The 16,532-nt window shown below is 64.7% G+C and overlaps 3 protein-coding genes across 5 annotated transcripts; all 3 read right to left on the reverse strand.

Annotated features, from left to right (window-relative positions):
- Positions 1–421: 421 nt before the first annotated feature.
- QARS1 (glutaminyl-tRNA synthetase 1) lies at positions 422–6,689 on the reverse strand. Its single transcript, XM_038149116.1, has 24 exons — positions 6,512–6,689; positions 6,012–6,159; positions 5,823–5,932; positions 5,641–5,716; positions 5,299–5,363; positions 5,029–5,082; positions 4,774–4,831; positions 4,599–4,670; positions 4,344–4,429; positions 4,045–4,131; positions 3,854–3,953; positions 3,656–3,734; positions 3,428–3,536; positions 3,216–3,346; positions 2,997–3,089; positions 2,731–2,868; positions 2,571–2,658; positions 2,350–2,493; positions 2,174–2,278; positions 1,699–1,791; positions 1,296–1,423; positions 1,045–1,111; positions 715–840; positions 422–612 (listed from the first exon to the last, which is right to left on the reverse strand). The coding sequence occupies exons 1-24, from the start codon at positions 6,656–6,658 to the stop codon at positions 562–564; spliced, it is 2,355 nt and encodes a 784-aa protein (XP_038005044.1). The 5' UTR covers positions 6,659–6,689; the 3' UTR covers positions 422–561.
- Positions 6,690–7,622: 933 nt separating this feature from the next.
- Positions 7,623–10,170, reverse strand: LOC119705860 (epidermal differentiation-specific protein-like). The gene has a single exon (XM_038148670.1). It carries the CDS (start codon positions 8,873–8,875, stop codon positions 7,817–7,819), a length of 1,059 nt encoding a protein of 352 aa, XP_038004598.1. The 5' UTR covers positions 8,876–10,170; the 3' UTR covers positions 7,623–7,816.
- Positions 10,171–10,333: 163 nt separating this feature from the next.
- On the reverse strand, positions 10,334–16,162 carry SLC6A8 (solute carrier family 6 member 8). 3 transcript variants are annotated; one of them, XM_038148659.1, is made up of 14 exons: positions 15,875–16,162; positions 15,387–15,509; positions 14,905–15,036; positions 14,030–14,303; positions 13,820–13,952; positions 13,437–13,571; positions 13,242–13,345; positions 13,035–13,159; positions 12,843–12,955; positions 12,626–12,763; positions 12,215–12,317; positions 12,030–12,130; positions 11,663–11,833; positions 10,334–10,840 (listed from the first exon to the last, which is right to left on the reverse strand). In XM_038148659.1, exons 1-14 carry the CDS (start codon positions 15,981–15,983, stop codon positions 10,709–10,711), a joined length of 1,893 nt encoding a protein of 630 aa, XP_038004587.1. In that variant the 5' UTR covers positions 15,984–16,162; the 3' UTR covers positions 10,334–10,708. The 3 variants fall into 3 exon arrangements, with proteins under 3 accessions (XP_038004587.1, XP_038004586.1, XP_038004584.1); XM_038148658.1 differs by having other exon boundaries at positions 15,387–15,602; XM_038148656.1 differs by having other exon boundaries at positions 15,387–15,605.
- Positions 16,163–16,532: the final 370 nt, after the last annotated feature.

The raw sequence follows: 16,532 nt of genomic DNA on the forward strand, positions 1-16,532 counted from the left end.
GTGTGCGCACCCCGCCCGCAGCCCCTGTGCCCTGCCTGCCCCGTCCCGCACATCCCCTGCACCCATCGCTCCTGCCTGCCCCGTCCCGCGCATCCCCTGCACCCATCGCTCCCGCCTGCCCCGTCCCGCGCATCCCCTGCACCCATCTCTCCTGCCTGATGCCCCGGAGTCACCTCTCCATTCCACCCCAACACCCCTGACCCCAGTCCAACCTTATGGTGCTGGCTGGGGTGGCTGCAGCTCCCGTGGGGTCACATCAGTGCTACACAGCAGATAGAAGCAGACTCTGTGGCCCCAGAACAAGGGAGACATCCCACACGCACACCCCACCAAGCCAAGGCTCATCGGGGGAACAAACAGGAGACCACCCCCACCCCAGCACCCCAAGACTGAACAGGAGAACAGGAGGCAGTGACAGTGCAGGGACAGGGCTGGCATCTCTGTTTATTGAGGCGATGCTGTGGGGCACCCCAGGGGACTGCACCAAGGCACGGTGGCACTGGGGGTGTGCAAGGACCCCCAAGGAAGCAACACCACGGCGGTGTAGCAGCAGCAGGTCCCTCAGGCCTTGCCAGGGTCCTCCTTGAGCGTCACTGTCCGGTTGAACACCATCTGGGGAGAAACACAGGGTCTGCTCAAAGCCCCACGGCGGGCAGGGGGTGCTTGCACAAGTGTGTGCAGGCTGCCTCACTGCCCCCATCCCACAGGGCTCACCTTCCCCTCCTCACTGTCGGGATCCACAGAGAAGTAGCCCAGGCGCTCAAACTGGAACTTGTCAAAGGCTCGAGCGGAGCGGACAGAGCTGTCGACCAGGGCATTGTGCACCACACGCAGGGAGTCCTGGCAGCGGGGACAGCTCAGCCAGCACCTCTACCCTTCCGTCCTCTCCCCAGCCCAGCTCCCCCCAGCTCCTCTTCCCCTTGAGACACAGTAAGGCCTTGCCCAGGAGGGGTAGGTGTACATGGAAGTGGGTGCCTCAGGACTGGGTGCAGGAGGTCCCTACTTCCCCCCAGGCCCATAACCTCAGCTGTTGCCACTACTCACAGGGTTGAGGTCACTCAGAAAGCCACCAGGTACCTCCGATGGGTCCTCAGGATTTTTGTGCAAAAACCTGCCATGAGATAAGAGTCTTACCCCAAAGCTGCCAAATGAGGGGACATGGTGCCACTCATGGGACCCCAGAGCATCGTGTTCCCCACCAAAGGTGTGGGCAGACCTGAGCAGGGCCTACTGCTGTGCTGTTGCTCCAGCACTGCTGAGCTTGTGCTGGCCTGGGCTGGCAGCAGGATACTCACAGCCGCTCGTAGAGCCGCACTTCACAGGTCAGCGGCACCGACACCCAGTGGATGAAAGCCTTGGGCTTTTCTGCCACATCCGACTTGGTGCAGGTCACCTCCAGCTCGATGACACGCCCACTGACGTCCTGAGGGAGAGGAGATGAGCTAAGCTGCCAGGCAGCAGTCTTATCCCATATGGCAGGCCCAGGGCTGAACCCCCAGCCCCACAGCTCAGGGACACCTTGTTCCCCCCTGTGAGGCACAGGGCAGGCAGAGAGCAGCCACACAGGCAGCCTGAGCCCTCACTGTGTCCAGAGCAGCCAACACGATGGGACCATCGCTGTTCTTCCCTGCTGGAGCACGGTCGTGTCCTGACATTCCACAGCCCAACCTCATGTCCCCAGTGCCCACAGCCACACACCTTGATGACATTCTGGACGGCGATGACGTAGCCAGTGTGGCGCAGCCCCACCGGCTGCCCGGGGGCCAGGCGCTTGTAGCCCTTGTCTGCCTCCTGTAAGAGAGTTCACGGCTGCATGAGGGGCCCCAGCATGGGCAGCAGGTCCCCCCTCTAGCATGTCTCTCTGCCCCCACTCCTGCCATCCCAGGGATCAGTGATCCCAGGGCCGCTTGAACTCCCATGTTGCTGTGGGATGTTCCCATGGACAGGCCAGGTTGAGAACCATTGGTTGGACATGTCTTGGCCAGGCTGAGGGCAGCATTTGCCCAGTGCCTATCAGAGCTGCTGGCCCATTTGGGAGTCACAGTCAGGTGCTCAACACCTGCTTTTGACCTCTGTGTGCAGCACCAACACCACTTCCAGGGCTGCCAGGCTCCTGCTGCACAAGCCATAGCTCCAGGAGTGAGGGTAGTATAGTCCACTGGGCCTGGCTTACCTCCCTGAAGTCTGTCTCCTCAATGTAGACGGTCTGGTGGAAGGGCACTTTGTGAAAACCACGGCTCTCATCGGCTGGAAAGTTGGGCACAAGGACCTCCAATGCCTGGGGAGAAAGAGGGCTTGAATGCTGATCTCAAGGAACCCCACTGCCACAACAGCCCCCAGCAATCTCACCTTTGGAGCAGGGAAGTTGGTGATGGTGACCTTGAGGGGCTCCAGGACAGCCATGGCGCGGGGGGCCTGCTCATTCAGCACCTCCCGGGCACAAGCCTCCAGCAGATGTGGCTCCATTGTCGCCTGGGCCACCGTCACACCAACCTGAGGAACAGCGTGCTGTGACCATGCTGGCCAGGGGACGCAGCCATCTGCCCCGTCCCACCCTACCCAAAGCCTACCCGTGCACAAAAGTTGTTGATGGCCTCAGGGGGGAAGCCTCGCCGGCGCAGGGCTGTCAGCGTGAAGAGACGCGGGTCATCCCAGTCCCTGAGGAAACATTGGTGTGACAACCAGGCATGCTCTGGGGGAGCCCATCATGGCAGCTGGCCCTGCTCCTACCTCACAGCACCTGTCTCCACCAGCCGGATGATCTTTCTCTTGGAGACCACAGTGTAGAGCAGGTTCAGGCGCCCATATTCCCACTGCACAGGGCAGTAAACGTCCAGAGCGTTGCACAGCCAGAAGTACGAGGAGCGCCTGCGAGGGAGGTACAGGCACAGCCTAGCTCAGCCACATGGACACACTGCCCCTCAGCACTCTGGCAGCCACCAGATGCTGCTCCCAGGTCTAGCTTAGCCCTGGGCCATGCCATGCACGGTGCTCACCTGGCCTGGAACTCCTTGGTGCAGAGGGAGTGCGTGATGTGCTCGATGGAGTCACAGAGACAGTGTGTGTAGTCGTACGTGGGGTAGATGCACCTACAAGGCAGATGCATTCAGCTCAGGGCAGAGCACGGTGCTGCCCCACTCCTGATACCTCCTCACTACCAGGAAATCCAGGCCCACCCCCGCCGCATGTGCCAGGACATGGCAGGCTCTCCCTACCACTTGTCCCCAGTGCGGTGGTGTGGAGTGAACTTGACACGGTAGGCAACGGGATCCATCTTCCCATCCTCCATCACCAGCTTCATCCTCAGTGTGGCTTCCCCCTCCCCAAACTTGCCCTTTCTCATGTCCTGTGGAGAGAGAGGAAATTGTCAGCTGAGTCACAGATCCAGAGCCCGCAGGCACGCAGCACCTGCCCCAGCCAGGAGTACCTCAAAGAGCAGGAGCGACTCCTCCACGGGCCGGTCCCGCCACGGCGAGGGTGGTGGGTTGTGGCCCTTGATCTCCTCAACCTTCTGATGGCAGACATAGGCCTGACCCCTACAGAGAGGAAATGCCATCACCAGACTTGAGTGACCCATCCCGGCTAGGAGGAGCCCTGACCACGGTGCAGGACATCAACACCAGCCTGGCACATTCCTACTGCCCCGCACGCTCACCTGCGGATGAGCTCCAGGGCCCAGGTGTAGAGCTGGTCAAAGTAATCTGACGCATGTGTCACTGCATAAGGCTGGTAGCCTGTGGGATGGGTGAAATGGAACAGGTTGGAGGAACCCCAAAGGTCCAGCAGCAAAACCTGAATGCAGGGGTGTCCCTGGCAGCCAGGTTGATCCTGCCCTCCCCACCCTGAGCCATACCCAGCCACTCCACCATCTCCCGGATGGCTGTGAAGTACTTCTCCTCCTCCTTCTCGGGGTTGGTGTCGTCATAGCGCAAGAAGCACACGCCACCGTTGGCCTGGGGATGAAGAGACAGTGAGTTGCTCCTGAGGGACCAGCAGCCAAGCAGCGGGGAAAGGCAGGGGCCAGGGTGGCTTGGTGCATTTTACCTTGGCATAGCCAAAGTTGAAGTTGATGGCCTTGGCATGGCCTATGTGCAGGATCCCGTTAGGCTCAGGAGGGAAGCGCGTCCGTACCTGAAGAGGCAAAGGGGACACCTCTCTCCTTCAGCAGATCTTTACCTTCCCTGACAGCAGTGACACTGTCATGAGCCCCTGGCAATCCTGCAGAGCACCCTGTGCTGTGTGGGTGCTGCCTCTGCTGTGCCCCCTGTGAGCTGCGTGTTCCCCACCCACCCCAGCTGTGTCACTCTCACATGGAACCGCTGGGCTGTGGGATGTGGCCTCACCTGCCCACCCGTGATTGCCAGGTGCTGCTTCAGCAGGGCCATAGTGTTGGGTGTCACCACGTAGCCCTCAGTCTTGTAGTTCTCTCCTGCAGGCAGAGGATGCTCAGGGCTGCAGCACTGCTCTAACCATGCCAAGCCCAGCAGCCAGGGGAAAAGGACACGGGGCCTGTCCAGTCCTCTGCAGCACGGAGAGCTGGGACCAGGCACAGAGCCAGTGGAGTGACCCCACATATGGCAGCAGCACCTCGCACTCACCTGGCTTGTGGAACTTCAGGGCTTCTCCTCGCAGCTGCTCCAGCAGTGACTGTGTCTCTGTGCCCATGTCACCTGCAGGGAGATGGGGCTGAGCTCCTGATCGCAGCTCCCAGGGACCAGCTCAGAAGCAGGTCCAGCAGGAACTAAAGGGCTGGGGAAGAGGATGGTCTCTTACCATTCTCCACCACAGCCACCTTCTGTTTCTCTGCCGGGGCCAGACGGGCCTTTGCCACCTGCAGAGGCCAGCACAGCAAGCTGAGTGCCCAGCTGCAGCACATACCTTCTCCTCCTGGCCCAGCCTGCTGGCCCCAGCGGTCCCTCTAGACCTGTACCCATGCTGGCAGCTCAACCCAGAGCAGCTATTTGGGATCCTGCCAGGACACTTTGCAAGAAAACACCATTCAAGTCTGCAGCCTCCTCTTCTCCTTACCTTTGGCTTCTTTTCCAGATCAGCTTCTGTCTTTGGCCCAAGCAAATGCAGCACCTGGAGAAGAGTGACACAGTCAGGAGTCAAAAAGGCTCCTGGACTAGGTGTGTGCCAGTGTCCTGTCCAGCCATCACTCTGCTCACCCTGCCTACCTAGGTGGGGCAGGCTGTCCCCAGGGCTGGGCCCTCTAGGGGACTGGCTGACAGGTCCCACAGCAGTCACAGCACACCCAGGGGACAACAGCAGCACCTGACACAGTAACCTCACACCCACCTGCAGGTCCACCTCGTTTTTGATGGTCTTCCCGTCTGCCCACCGCAGCTGGCTCCGTGCCTCCCCTGCAGACAGGGCACCCCGTGGGCAAGGGACAGGGCCCAAGCCCGGGGCAGCTTCAGCCAGGGTGCTGATGCAGAATGCCACACCCTTTGCCCCAGGGCTGTCCCTGTTGCTGGGCACTATGGCCCTGCCTGTGTGGGGGATCTGGCAGGATGACATCTCCCCATGGTAAAGGACTGGCTCTCAGGATTCAGGGCAGCACAGTGGCACTGGCAGTCAGGCACAGGGACGTGACAGCCACCAGCACCAGGCAGGGGCTGCCCTGGTGTCACCACTCACCCATCAGCAGCCCCATGTTGAAGCGGTAGCGCTCTGCCAGCAGCTCTGCTCGGTGCTTGCTGATCACAGCCTCCACCTGGGAGCAGCACGGGGACACCGGGGTGAGCGAGGCAGGCAGGAGCACAGCAGGAGCCAGTCCAGTGCTCCCTGTGCTGCCTCCCCAGGGTCACAGCCCTACCCACCGCTTCCTCGATCTGCTCGGGGGTGACGCAGATCCCCACACCGCAAGCGCGCTCAAAGTCTGCCACGTCCAGGGGCTCCAAGGGGTGGCTCCTCACGTACTCCAGGGCAGCTGTGGACAGAGCAGGGATGAAGAGCGGGGCCCGCGGGGCCGGGGCCGGGGCCGGGCGGGGGCCGGGGCCGCACGGTACCGCTGAGCTGCAGGTCGGTGAGGATCTCCTTGCGGGCGATGTAGCCGACGAGGAAGCCGAGGTGTTTCGGGTCCTTGAGGCGGGCGGCCGCGTTGTACAGAAGCGTCCCGGTGGCCTTGTCCAGCGCCGGGCCCAGCGCGCTCCGAGCCTGTCGCCGCCCCGGGGAGAGTCAGGGCAGGACCGGGGCCCGAGTCCCGGCGAACCGGCGGCACCGGGGGCAGAGCGGGACTGGGGAGCGCCAAGGGCTGAGATCGCTCGGCGGGGCCGAGAGGAGGCGAAGCCAGGGGGTCCGGGAAAGGCTGGGGTCGAGGGGGTGACAGCGGGACCACGGTGCCAATGTGGCCGGGTGACAGCGGGGATCGCGTTACCGGGTCCCGGGGGTGAGACCGATACCGGGCTACCGAGTTCCCAGCGTGGCCGGGTCCCCAAGTGACATCGGGGTGACGGGGTACTGGAGATCGAGGATCGGGGACCAGGGTGCGGGCCCGCGGCGGACGCACCTGCAGCACAGCCCGGCGCAGCAGCGCGCTGAGCGCCCCGTTGCGTAGCGTCTCTCGCGCCTTGGCCTCGCTGAGGCCGATGCCCGTGAACAGCCCCAGCGCCTCCTCCGCTTCCTCCGCCGCCATCGCTGCCGCCGCCGCCGCCATGCTGCCGCCTCCGCCCGGGGGCGGGCCCGTGCCCAGCCAACCGGCAGCGAGAGCGCTCCCGCCCGGCCAATGGCGGGAGGGGGCCGGCGCGGGCCGGGCCAATGGGCGCGCGGGAGGCGGGCTCAGCGCGCGGGAGGTTGCATCATTTAAAGAGCCCGGCGGCGGCGGCGGCCACGTGGGGGGCGGGGCTGGAGGCGGGCCCGGGGCGGCGCGGGGCCCGATCCCGGGGCGGCGCGGGGCCCGATCCCGGGGCGGCGCGGGGCCCGATCCCGGGGCGGCGCGGGGCCCGATCCCGGGGCGGCGCGGGGCCCGATCCCGGGGCGGCGCGGGGCCCGATCCCGCCCGGCGCCCCCGGCCCCCGGCGCTTTGTGCCCCGCGGCTGATGCCCGCACCTCCAGCACGGGCCCTGCGACGGGCCCGTGGAGATGCACTTGCTCAAGGTCCTGGAGTGCAGAGCGCGGGGCGGTGGCGGCTTCAGCACGGTGTATGCGGGGCCGGGCCGGCTCGGCGTCCCCCGCTCCCCCGGATCGTGCGTGGTCGCTTGGCCCGGCCAACCCAGTGTCCGCGCTCTTTCCTCCTGCCCTGTCCCCCTCGCTGCCCCAGTACACCCCTCATCCCAGTGTCCCCAGGCTTGCCCAGACCGGTGGAACTTTGGCTGCCTCAGCCCAGTGTCCTCATGCCCCCCCCCCGCCCCGTCTGATGTCTTGTCCAGTCTGGTGTCCCCAACTCTCCCTCTGCGCCTCCAGCTTCCCCAGCCTGGCATTCTCCTCTAGCTCTTCCGGCCCGGCGCCCCCCAGCCCGGTGTCCTCCACAACCCCACATTTTCTGCCTCAGCCCGGGAGTCCCTGCCCCGACCCAATGTCCCTCCCCCCCAGCTTGGTGTCTCCTCTTAGCTCAGTGCTCCCCTAGCCCAGTGTCCCATCCATCCTACTCCCACCTCAGCCCGAGCAGCAGCAGACTTGAGTGGTTGTGGGAGGGGGTTTATTGGAAATATAGGGTGGGAGGAGGCACTAGCAGGTCCTGCCAGCCAGAGCCACCAGACACAACCAGACAAGGCAGGTCCTGGCTCCTCCACGGGTGGGTGCTGGAGTCAACGCTGGTGTCACAGTGAGTCCCACACCACGGAGGGGACAGCCATTGCTTAGCACCGGCACAGAGCTATAGTCCCATCCTAGTGCCGGGCACTGTGTCTGTCCCCTTGGTGGCCACCTGCTCCCTGCCCATAGCTGGCAGTGGCTTTAAGCTATAGCGGGCGCTGACATTGGTACCTGAGACGCTGCGGTATTCGCCCATCTCCGTACGAACGCTCTCGTTCTGGGTGATGGTGAGCAGGACCGGGACGGAGAGTGTCACCTCCTTCCGAAGGACTTGGATGCTGAGCGCTGTGCGCGGGGGGATCTTGGCCGGCAGCTGCACCTCCACGCGCTGCCGGCGAGTGCTGGTTTCGCTGCGCCCTTTCTGCACCGTAAAGATGTTGGAGGCTTCCACGGTCAGCGTGAAGGAGAGCCCGGCTTTGAGGCTGGTGGCATTGCTGAAGTGGAAGCTCTGCCAGAGTGTGGTGCCGTACTCCCGGCTGCTGCTGGCCGCCAGCGCCTGCTCCGACTCCGTCTCGTTCACCCCCTCAATCTCATCCACCAGCACCTCCCGCTCCTCCTCCACCCGCTTCTGTTCCCACAGGAGACGTGCCGAGACCAGGGGCCGCCCAGGCCGTAGCGGGCGCAGGTGGGACAGCCGAGACTGAAAGTTCAGCTCCAGTTTGTAGTCGGCGAGATGCTCGCCGGGCCACGCCAGGCAGTGCCAGCCGCCCCGGCCAGGATGCTGGTAGAGCAGCCAGACGCCTCGCTGCACCATGTGGGAGGCCACCCGGTCGTTGAAGTACCCGTATGCCAAGTTGGTCTCCTCTGTCACCACCTTGCAGGCGCCTTGGAAGTTGGGGCGCTCGTAGAGGGTGATCTGGGGATCCCCCAGGTCATGGTGCACGAGGCGCAGTGCCGAGAAGCTGTTGGGCCGATCCACAGAGGGGTACTCGCCTTCCTCGAAGGCGTGCGGCTCCCCCTCGTATTTGGGGTCCGTGTAGGCAATCCACGGCTGCCCCTCCACCTTCAGGGAGGCGATGCAGTTCCCAAAATCCAGCTCGTGCAGGTCAGGCACGTCGCAGGTGAACTCCCGGCTCAGCCCCTCAAAGTTGGCACGTTCGTACACTGTGATGCGGTTCATGGTGCTGTGGGCGCCTGCCCCTGCGAGGGCACAACGTGGGCCACGTCCCCTCCTGTGGGGCCACGGGGTGCTACAGGACACCCGTGAGGAAAGCCCAGCAAGCAAAGGCAAACCTCGGCACCCCTTTAACTCTTGTCCTCTGCCTTTCCTTTGCCCACCTCCTGCCTGGCCCCCGTGCTCTCACCGTCTGTGCTGGCAACACCCTGCAGCTGTGCCTTTTAGGAAGGGGTGGCGGGACCAGGGCGTGCAGCGGCATGAAGCGAAGGCGATGACAACGCTCGCCCCCGCACCTTGCGCCCAACCCTCGTCCCCACTTTGTGCTGGGGAGTCGGCCAGGCCCCGCACGGCGGGCGACGCACCGGGATGCCAGCCGGTCCCACAGACCAGCCCTGCCGGAAAGTCCTGCCGTGCCCCAGGCACGTGAGGCTCTGTGCTAAAGAGTCACCGCCAATTATCAGTGATGCTTCCGCCCTGCCCGCGCTAATTACAGTGTGCATCGCCGGTGGGGCAGGAACTGCTGGCTCACCCCACTGGGGTGAGAGGGCATCGTGGTGGGGCAAGCCGGCGCCCCAAAACAAGGGCCTCTGGAACCCTGGTGATCCCAGCAATTGGATATGGACACCTGGCACGGTGGAACTGCTCCAGCCCAGTCTCTTGAAGATGGCTGGGGCAGACGGGAACACTTCTTCCCCCTTGTCGCTTCATGGGGTGCCCAAGGCACTGCCGGGGTGGGATGCTGGGCACAGCAGGACACTGACATCAAACCGAGGCGTTGGAAGGCAGCCACTCCAAGCACAGCATGCCGGTGGTTTCGTCCAGGCTCCATACAGGTTGCCATGGCATGAACTGGAGCTGGCCTCCCCAGGAGCTACTGGTGTGGGGCACAGGGCACGTGCACTCCCTGGCTGGCACCCTGCTGAAACAGGGCTCAGGCAGCTCACAGTTCTGGGGCAAGGTTAAGCCTTTGACTTCTGGCTACATGCCCAGAGGCTGCCTCATCCACTTGTCCACACAGTCCTCACCAGCCCAGGGTTTTTCCCAAGGCACAGTGCATGGAGTGGGGAGCCACAAGGCTGACGTGAAAAGCTCCCAGTGGGGTACAGCTGGATCCTGACCCACCCCTTGGGGACAGTCAAAACCCTCAAAGCCTCTGGGCTAAAATCTGCCTCTTGGAGCTGATAAGCAAGGCCAGCCCTTGGCTGCACGGGGTCCCCCAGTCCCACCAGGGTTTGGTACAGCCTGCAGGCACCCAGATCCTGTGGTGGAGAAGGATGGAGACCCCATTGCTCCAATAGTCTGTACCCCGCAAGTCACCCAAGAGAGGAACCCAGGCGTCCCTGAATTCTTGAACCCTATTCCCTTCAAACCTCTGTCCCCCAAAGGCCAGTGTCACCCCACACCTCGCCCCTCAGTTGTCCGCTGCTAGTGCCCCACTTCCCCTGCCTGCAGTGCCAGGACTGCCAGGGTCTCCCAGTTTATTGCCAGATGTCGGGGCGGTTGGGGTTACACCAAACAAACGCTACGGGAAGCAGTTAGTGAGTGGGGGGCCATGGGGGCCGCGGGCAGGGGCCAGGGAAGGGCTGTCCCACTCACTCCCCCAGCCGGCGGCCTCCCTGCCGTTCCCCTGGGCTGCCACGCTCCCCCGCGCCGGGGACCCCTCCTGTGCCCCGTGGCTGCCCTGGCTCCGTGGCCCCCAGCACCCCCCTGGCTGTGTTCCCCCCCTGCAGCGAGGCCGGCGGCCGGGGCGGCGCGGGGGGCGCGGGGCAGCGTGGGTGGGAGGCGGTGCTGGCATTATTGCTATGGCGGGCGGGAGCAGCGCGACCCTCCCCACGCTCAGATCACAGTCTCGAAGAGCGTCGCCTTCTCCTTGGGGGGCTCTGGGGCCAGCAGCTTGGCTTCTGCCTCTGGCGTCAGGTACTCCAGGTGGTGTTGGCCCCAGATTGGAGTGGTCAGGAGCTGCCAGCGCTGTGGGGACATCGCGTCAGCACCCGGGGCCAACGGCACTGGGACTGCCTGGACCCAGCTTGGGGAATTCCCCGCAATGCACGGGGATAGGAAAGGGATGGGATTTGGATGGGGGTGGAGGTGAGACTGGGACAGGAAAGGGATTGAAATGGGATTGAGAAAGGGACAGAGATTGCGCAGGGACGGGGATGGGACTGAGACTGACAGGATTAAGAAGACAGTGATGTCAGCAAGGATGGAGTTTGGGTGAGGCTGGGAGTGAGACAGCAGTGAGGACAGGAATCTGATAGGAGTGAGAGCAATGAAGACAGGAAGAGGACTTGGATTGGGGTGAGCCTAGGATGGGAAAAGGACTAAATGAGATTGAGAGAGGGACAGGAATTGCAAGGAGACAGTGATGGGGACGTGCACAGGATCTGGCTGTGATAGGGATAGAACTGAGACAGTGATGTAAGCATCAGTGGGAGTCAGGTAAGATTGGGAATGAGACAGCGATGGGGACAGGGATGGGATTTGGGTGGGAGTGAGACAATGAGGACAGGCACATGATTTGGATGGGAATGAGGGATGAAAACAGGAATGACACCTGGCTGTGGATGGGACTGTGATGGCAATGTGGATAGTGGTGGGATTTGAATGGGAATCAGACAGTGATAAAGACAGGTATGGGATCTAGTGGTGGATGGGACTGAGACGGCAATGTGGATGGTGGAATTTAAATGGGGCCGGGACTGGGCCAGGGACAGGACTAAGAAGGGGACAACCATGGCTGAGAATGGGGTGGGGACAGAGGCAGGAGTGATCCCGCTGCACTGCCCTCACCTCGCGCAAGGAGCCTTTGCAGCGCAGGAGCTTGTAGATAACAGTGCAGGGGATGCAGAGCATGGAGGAGAGTGCCAGGACCCAGCCGATGGCTTCCCCCCACCACGGGTACACGTATGTCTTATTGTATGTCAGCGGCTTGTAGTTCACCACGTGGAACACAAAGATGCCCTGGGTGGAGAGAGGGAGGTGAGGTCCCGCGGGGCAGGGAGCTGGCGGTCCCCACCCCGGCGGGTGTCACCGCGCGGCAGCGGCTCCCGGAGCGACACGCGTGTGCCCACGGCGGCCGCCGGGGGGCGCTCGGGGCCCGCGGCACGGCTCGGGGCGGCGGCACACGCGTGTCCCCACGCGCGGTGGCCCCGCTCACCACGCAGACCAGCGGTGTCACCACAGCCCAGCACCACTTCATGACGGGCAGAGGCCGGTAGCCGATCATACGGGCCACATCGTCCATGAAGCGGTCGGCACCTGTGGGGAGGAGGCCGTCAGCTGGGGCACTCGTGTCCCAGTGTCCCACCTTGTGTCCCCCTTCCCGTGTCCCCCTGGCCTCACCATAGACCCAGGCAATGACCACGCACTCCCAGAAAGCCTGCCACAGCAACGTGATCCCGCTGGCCGAGTAGTTGTCAAAGAGCTGGAATACGTACATGCCGCCCTGCCAGGAAGGCGCCCGTGTCACCAGCACTGTGCTGGCTGCCCCGCTTGCCACCACACTTCAAGTCACAGCCTTGCCAGCACCAGTACCCCACCTGGCACGGACACCCTGCATCCCATGGGCACCCTGCTCCCACAGCACCCCTACACCACAGAGACCCCCATGCCATAGGAGCTCCGCTGACACGAGGGCAGCAGCCCCAGTGAGCTCCCACCCCACAGTGGGATCTCATGGGAGGTGATGCCTCAGGAACGGGCGCAAGCGGCCGGTGTGGGGCTGGCCGGCAGTGTCCCTGCTGTGTCCCCCACCTGTGTGACCATGGAGAGGTCAATGAGGCAGCAGATGATGCAGCAGAGCGCAGCGGTGAGCTCACGGCGCAGCGAGCCAGCCCCCGGCTGGGGGAACAGGTCCAGGATGCCCGTGATGAAACCCTCCACACCGACAAACTGCGGCACAAAGCAGGGCTCAGTGGGGACGTGCCACCCATCCTCTCCCTGTTCCCCATCTCCCTGGTTGCCACAGCACCTGGCTGTCCAGCCCCAGCACGAGAAGCATGATGAAAAAGAGCGTGGCCCACAGCGGAGACAAGGGCATCAGCGTCACAGCTTTGGGGTAGGCGATGAAAGCCAGCCCGGGACCTGCAGGAGAGTGGGGTCAGAGATGCCACTCAAGGCGTGACACAGAAGACACAGCTGGCACCCACCATCCACCGCTTACCAGACTCGGCCACCTTGGAGATGTCCACGCCTTGCTCAGAGGCCATGAAGCCGAGCACGGAGAAGACAACAAAGCCGGCAAAGAAGCTGGTGCAGCTGTTGATCACAGCCAGGATGTAGGCATCCCTGTGGGCACAGCATCTAAGGAAGTGCTGGGGGGCACTGGGGGACACACCAGGGGGCCTGCCTGCAGCTGGCACAGCCCTACCTGTAGCAGTTGTTGTGGAAGCGGTTGTAGCTGCCCAGTGCGGTCAGGGCACCCAGCCCGATGGCGTAGGAGAAGAACACCTGGGTGCCAGCATCAATCCAGACCTGGGGTGTGAGGGAGGACGTCACGGGGTGATGGGGGTGCCACGGTGTTGTCTAGCACCCAATTCCCTGCTGCTCTCCCCACTGCCCTCACCTGTGCCTCAACCAGCTTGGACCAGTCAGGTTTCAGGTAGTAGATGATGCCACCCAGCGCGCCGGGCAGTGTCACTCCGTGGACCAGCAGGAGGATGAGGACCACATACGGGAAGAGCGCCGTGAAGTAGACAATCTGAAGAGCAGTGGGTGGCCATGAGACTCCCCCAGGCCAGGGCTCTCCGTCACGTGCCACAGGTGTCCCAGCAGGACCAGAGCTTGGGAATGTCCCCAGCAGCTGGAAGCACCTCCCAGACATATGTGGAACACGGGCCTCCCACCCCTGTGGGCTGTGGCACAGGAGGGCAGGAGCCAGCAGTGCCACGTGTTGCAGTCTTCTCTCACACCAGTGGCCCTGATGCATGTTCCCTCTGCCAGCATTACCTTCCCAGTCGACTTGACACCCTTCCAGATGCAGAAGTAGACAACGATCCAGGTGGTAAGCAAGCAGAGGATCATCTGCCAGTTCATCTCCCCTGGCTCGCTGAGTCCCCCAGAGAGACGCAGCACCTTGTTCCTGCAGAGTGGGGCTGTGCTGAGCGCCAGCATGACACCCCCAGCCCCAGACAACACCCTCCTGCTTCCCACACTCACTCCCAAAACTCAATGACAGGCGAGCGCTTGTTGGTCATGTTGGTGCAGCTGAAGTTGGAAGTCCAAGTGCTGGCAGTGGCGTTAGTGCTGACATTTTGGCACAGGTCCAGGTTGAAGAGCTCCGTGCACTGCTCCGTGTTCCAGGAATGGCCACAGGTGGCCCAGGGCAGGGTGTCCGTCAGTGAATGCACCAGGTAAAAGAGCCCCCACACCAAGATCATGATGTAGTAGGAGTTGCAGAAGAAGACGATCACCATAGAGGCCAGGCCTAAACCTGTGGCACGGGGGGATCAGAGCCCGCAGGCACCTGTGGGCATCTGGCAGCCAGCATGGAGCGGGATACGGGGTGTTGTAGGGATGGGGGAGGACAGAGGAGAACTGACAGGGACAGGACAGGGAAAGCTGGCAGCCCTGGACAGGACAGGAGAGAGCCGGTGGAAATGGGACAGGAAAGCTGGCAGCCCCAGGCAGGACAGGACAGGACAGGACAGGACAGGGTGGGGACAGCTGGCGGCATGGCACAGGACCAGGGGGGGACCGGCAAGATACCTCTGGAAGTGGGGATCCAGCAGCTGCCCGGGATCCAGCAGCACGCAGGCAGGGAGCCACAGGGGCAGGCAAGGCAGGCAGGGCAGCACGGGGTGCCATGGGGCACAGGTGCAGGCAGCTGCCATCCTTGGCCGCGGCAAAGGGCGGCAGTGGGACGCGGGCAAGGTGCAGGGGAGCAGGCAGGGCGTGGGCAGGGTGCTGCCAGCCCCAGCAGGCTGCGTGCAGCCAGGCACAGTCAGGGTGCAGACAGGGTGCCGGGGGCCCCGGCCAGGGTGCAGGGGCCGCGGAAAGGGTGCAGGCAGGGCGCGGGCAGGGCGCGGCGTTACCCTTGAAGAGGGGGGCGATGTTCCAGGCGGCGATGCCCCCCTGCTTCATGAACTGTCCCAGAGCCACCTCCAAGAAGAAGATGGGGATGCCGCCCACGAAGACGATGAGCAGGTAGGGGATGAGGAAGACGCCTGGGGCCGGGGGCAGGGGGCCGGCTCAGCCGCCGCCGTCCCCCCGGCCCCCCCTTTTGCTCCCCCCCTTCCCCGCGCCGCCCGCCCGGACGCAGCGAATGGCAAAGGCGCCTCCGCGCCCTCCCCTTGCCGCGATGTAGGTCAGCACGGGCAGGTAGTGGGGGGCTCCCACGACCCCCGCTCCGTGAGTGACTCCGGAACACCGCGGGGCGGCCCACGAGCCCCTCGAAGGCGCAGGGCGAGCTGAGCCAGCGTGGGGTGACCCCCAGGCGCACACTCCGGGTCGGGAAGCGGGTGCCCCCCGCGCCGCGGGGCGCACCCCCGCGGCGTGGGGCGAGCACTAGGCTCACCTCCGCCGTTCTTGTAGCACAGGTAGGGGAAGCGCCAGACGTTGCCCAGCCCCACGGCGAAGCCCACGCAGGACATGATGAAATCCATCTGCCGGGTCCATGTCTCCCGTTCGGGGGCGGCCTCTTTGGGGGGACCAGGGGGTCGCACCAGCGGTGCCGTCACTGTTCGCTCCTCGCCCGCCGTGGGGGGCTCTGTGCCCTCCGCCCCGCCGGGGCCTTCTGCCGAGACGGGGGTTGTGGGGATGCCCACGCCGCCGTCACGCGCGCCCGTGGGGGCGCGGTGGGGGGGGGAAAGCACCTCCCCCCCCCGCGCGCCCCTCTCCGCGCGTAGGGGCGTGACGTCAGATGTCAGGCCGGCGCGTGACGTCACAATGCAGAGCGGTGACTCACCCCGCGGCGGCGGGAGGGGGCGCGCCGCGGTCGCGCGTGGCCGTGGGTCCCCCTCTCCCCCTCCCCGAGCTCATCCCTCCCCGGCGCTCCCCGCTTACCGGAGCCCGCGGGGGCAGCGGCGGCCGCGGCTGTGGCGGCGGCGGCGGCGTCGCGTCGCGGGGCGTCGGGCGGCTGCGGGGCGGCCGTGTCGGTGGGGACGGGGGGCATGTCGCGGGGGGCCGGGGAGCGGGGGCGGGTCGGGGGCGGCTCCGTGGCCGAGGGGGGCTCAGAAGCAATCCACGAAGCACTTGAAGGTGAGTCGGAAGAACCTCATTGAGGGCGGCGGGGCGCGGCGGGGCGGGCCGGGCCGGGCGGGCGGCTCAGAGCCGGGCTGCGGGGCCGGCGCCGCGCGGCCGCTCCGGGGCTCTCTGCGCCGCGGCACCGGGCGGCGGCGGAGGCAGCGACCGGCCGCACCGCCCCCCGAGCCCCATTGGCCGCGCCACCCGCCCGCGGCTTGACGGGACTTGCAGTTCCGACGCACTGGCACCGGCCCCGAGGCGAGGCGGGGGGCACGGGGGGACAAAGCACACCCGGCGGGATTCCGGGTACTACGGACAGCGAGGGATGGCGTTGGCAACGGGGGATACCGGGCACGAGGGACACAAGGCAGTAAGGCACGCCCGGGGACACCAGGGAGCGGAGCGCTAGGGACAGCAGGCGACAAGACAGGCAGCGGGGGACGAGGCACTTCAGCGCACAACAGGCACTGCAACTCCG

This window comes from Motacilla alba, chromosome 12, assembly GCF_015832195.1.
Source record: "Motacilla alba alba isolate MOTALB_02 chromosome 12, Motacilla_alba_V1.0_pri, whole genome shotgun sequence".
In the NCBI taxonomy this organism is placed as follows: domain Eukaryota; kingdom Metazoa; phylum Chordata; class Aves; order Passeriformes; family Motacillidae; genus Motacilla; species Motacilla alba.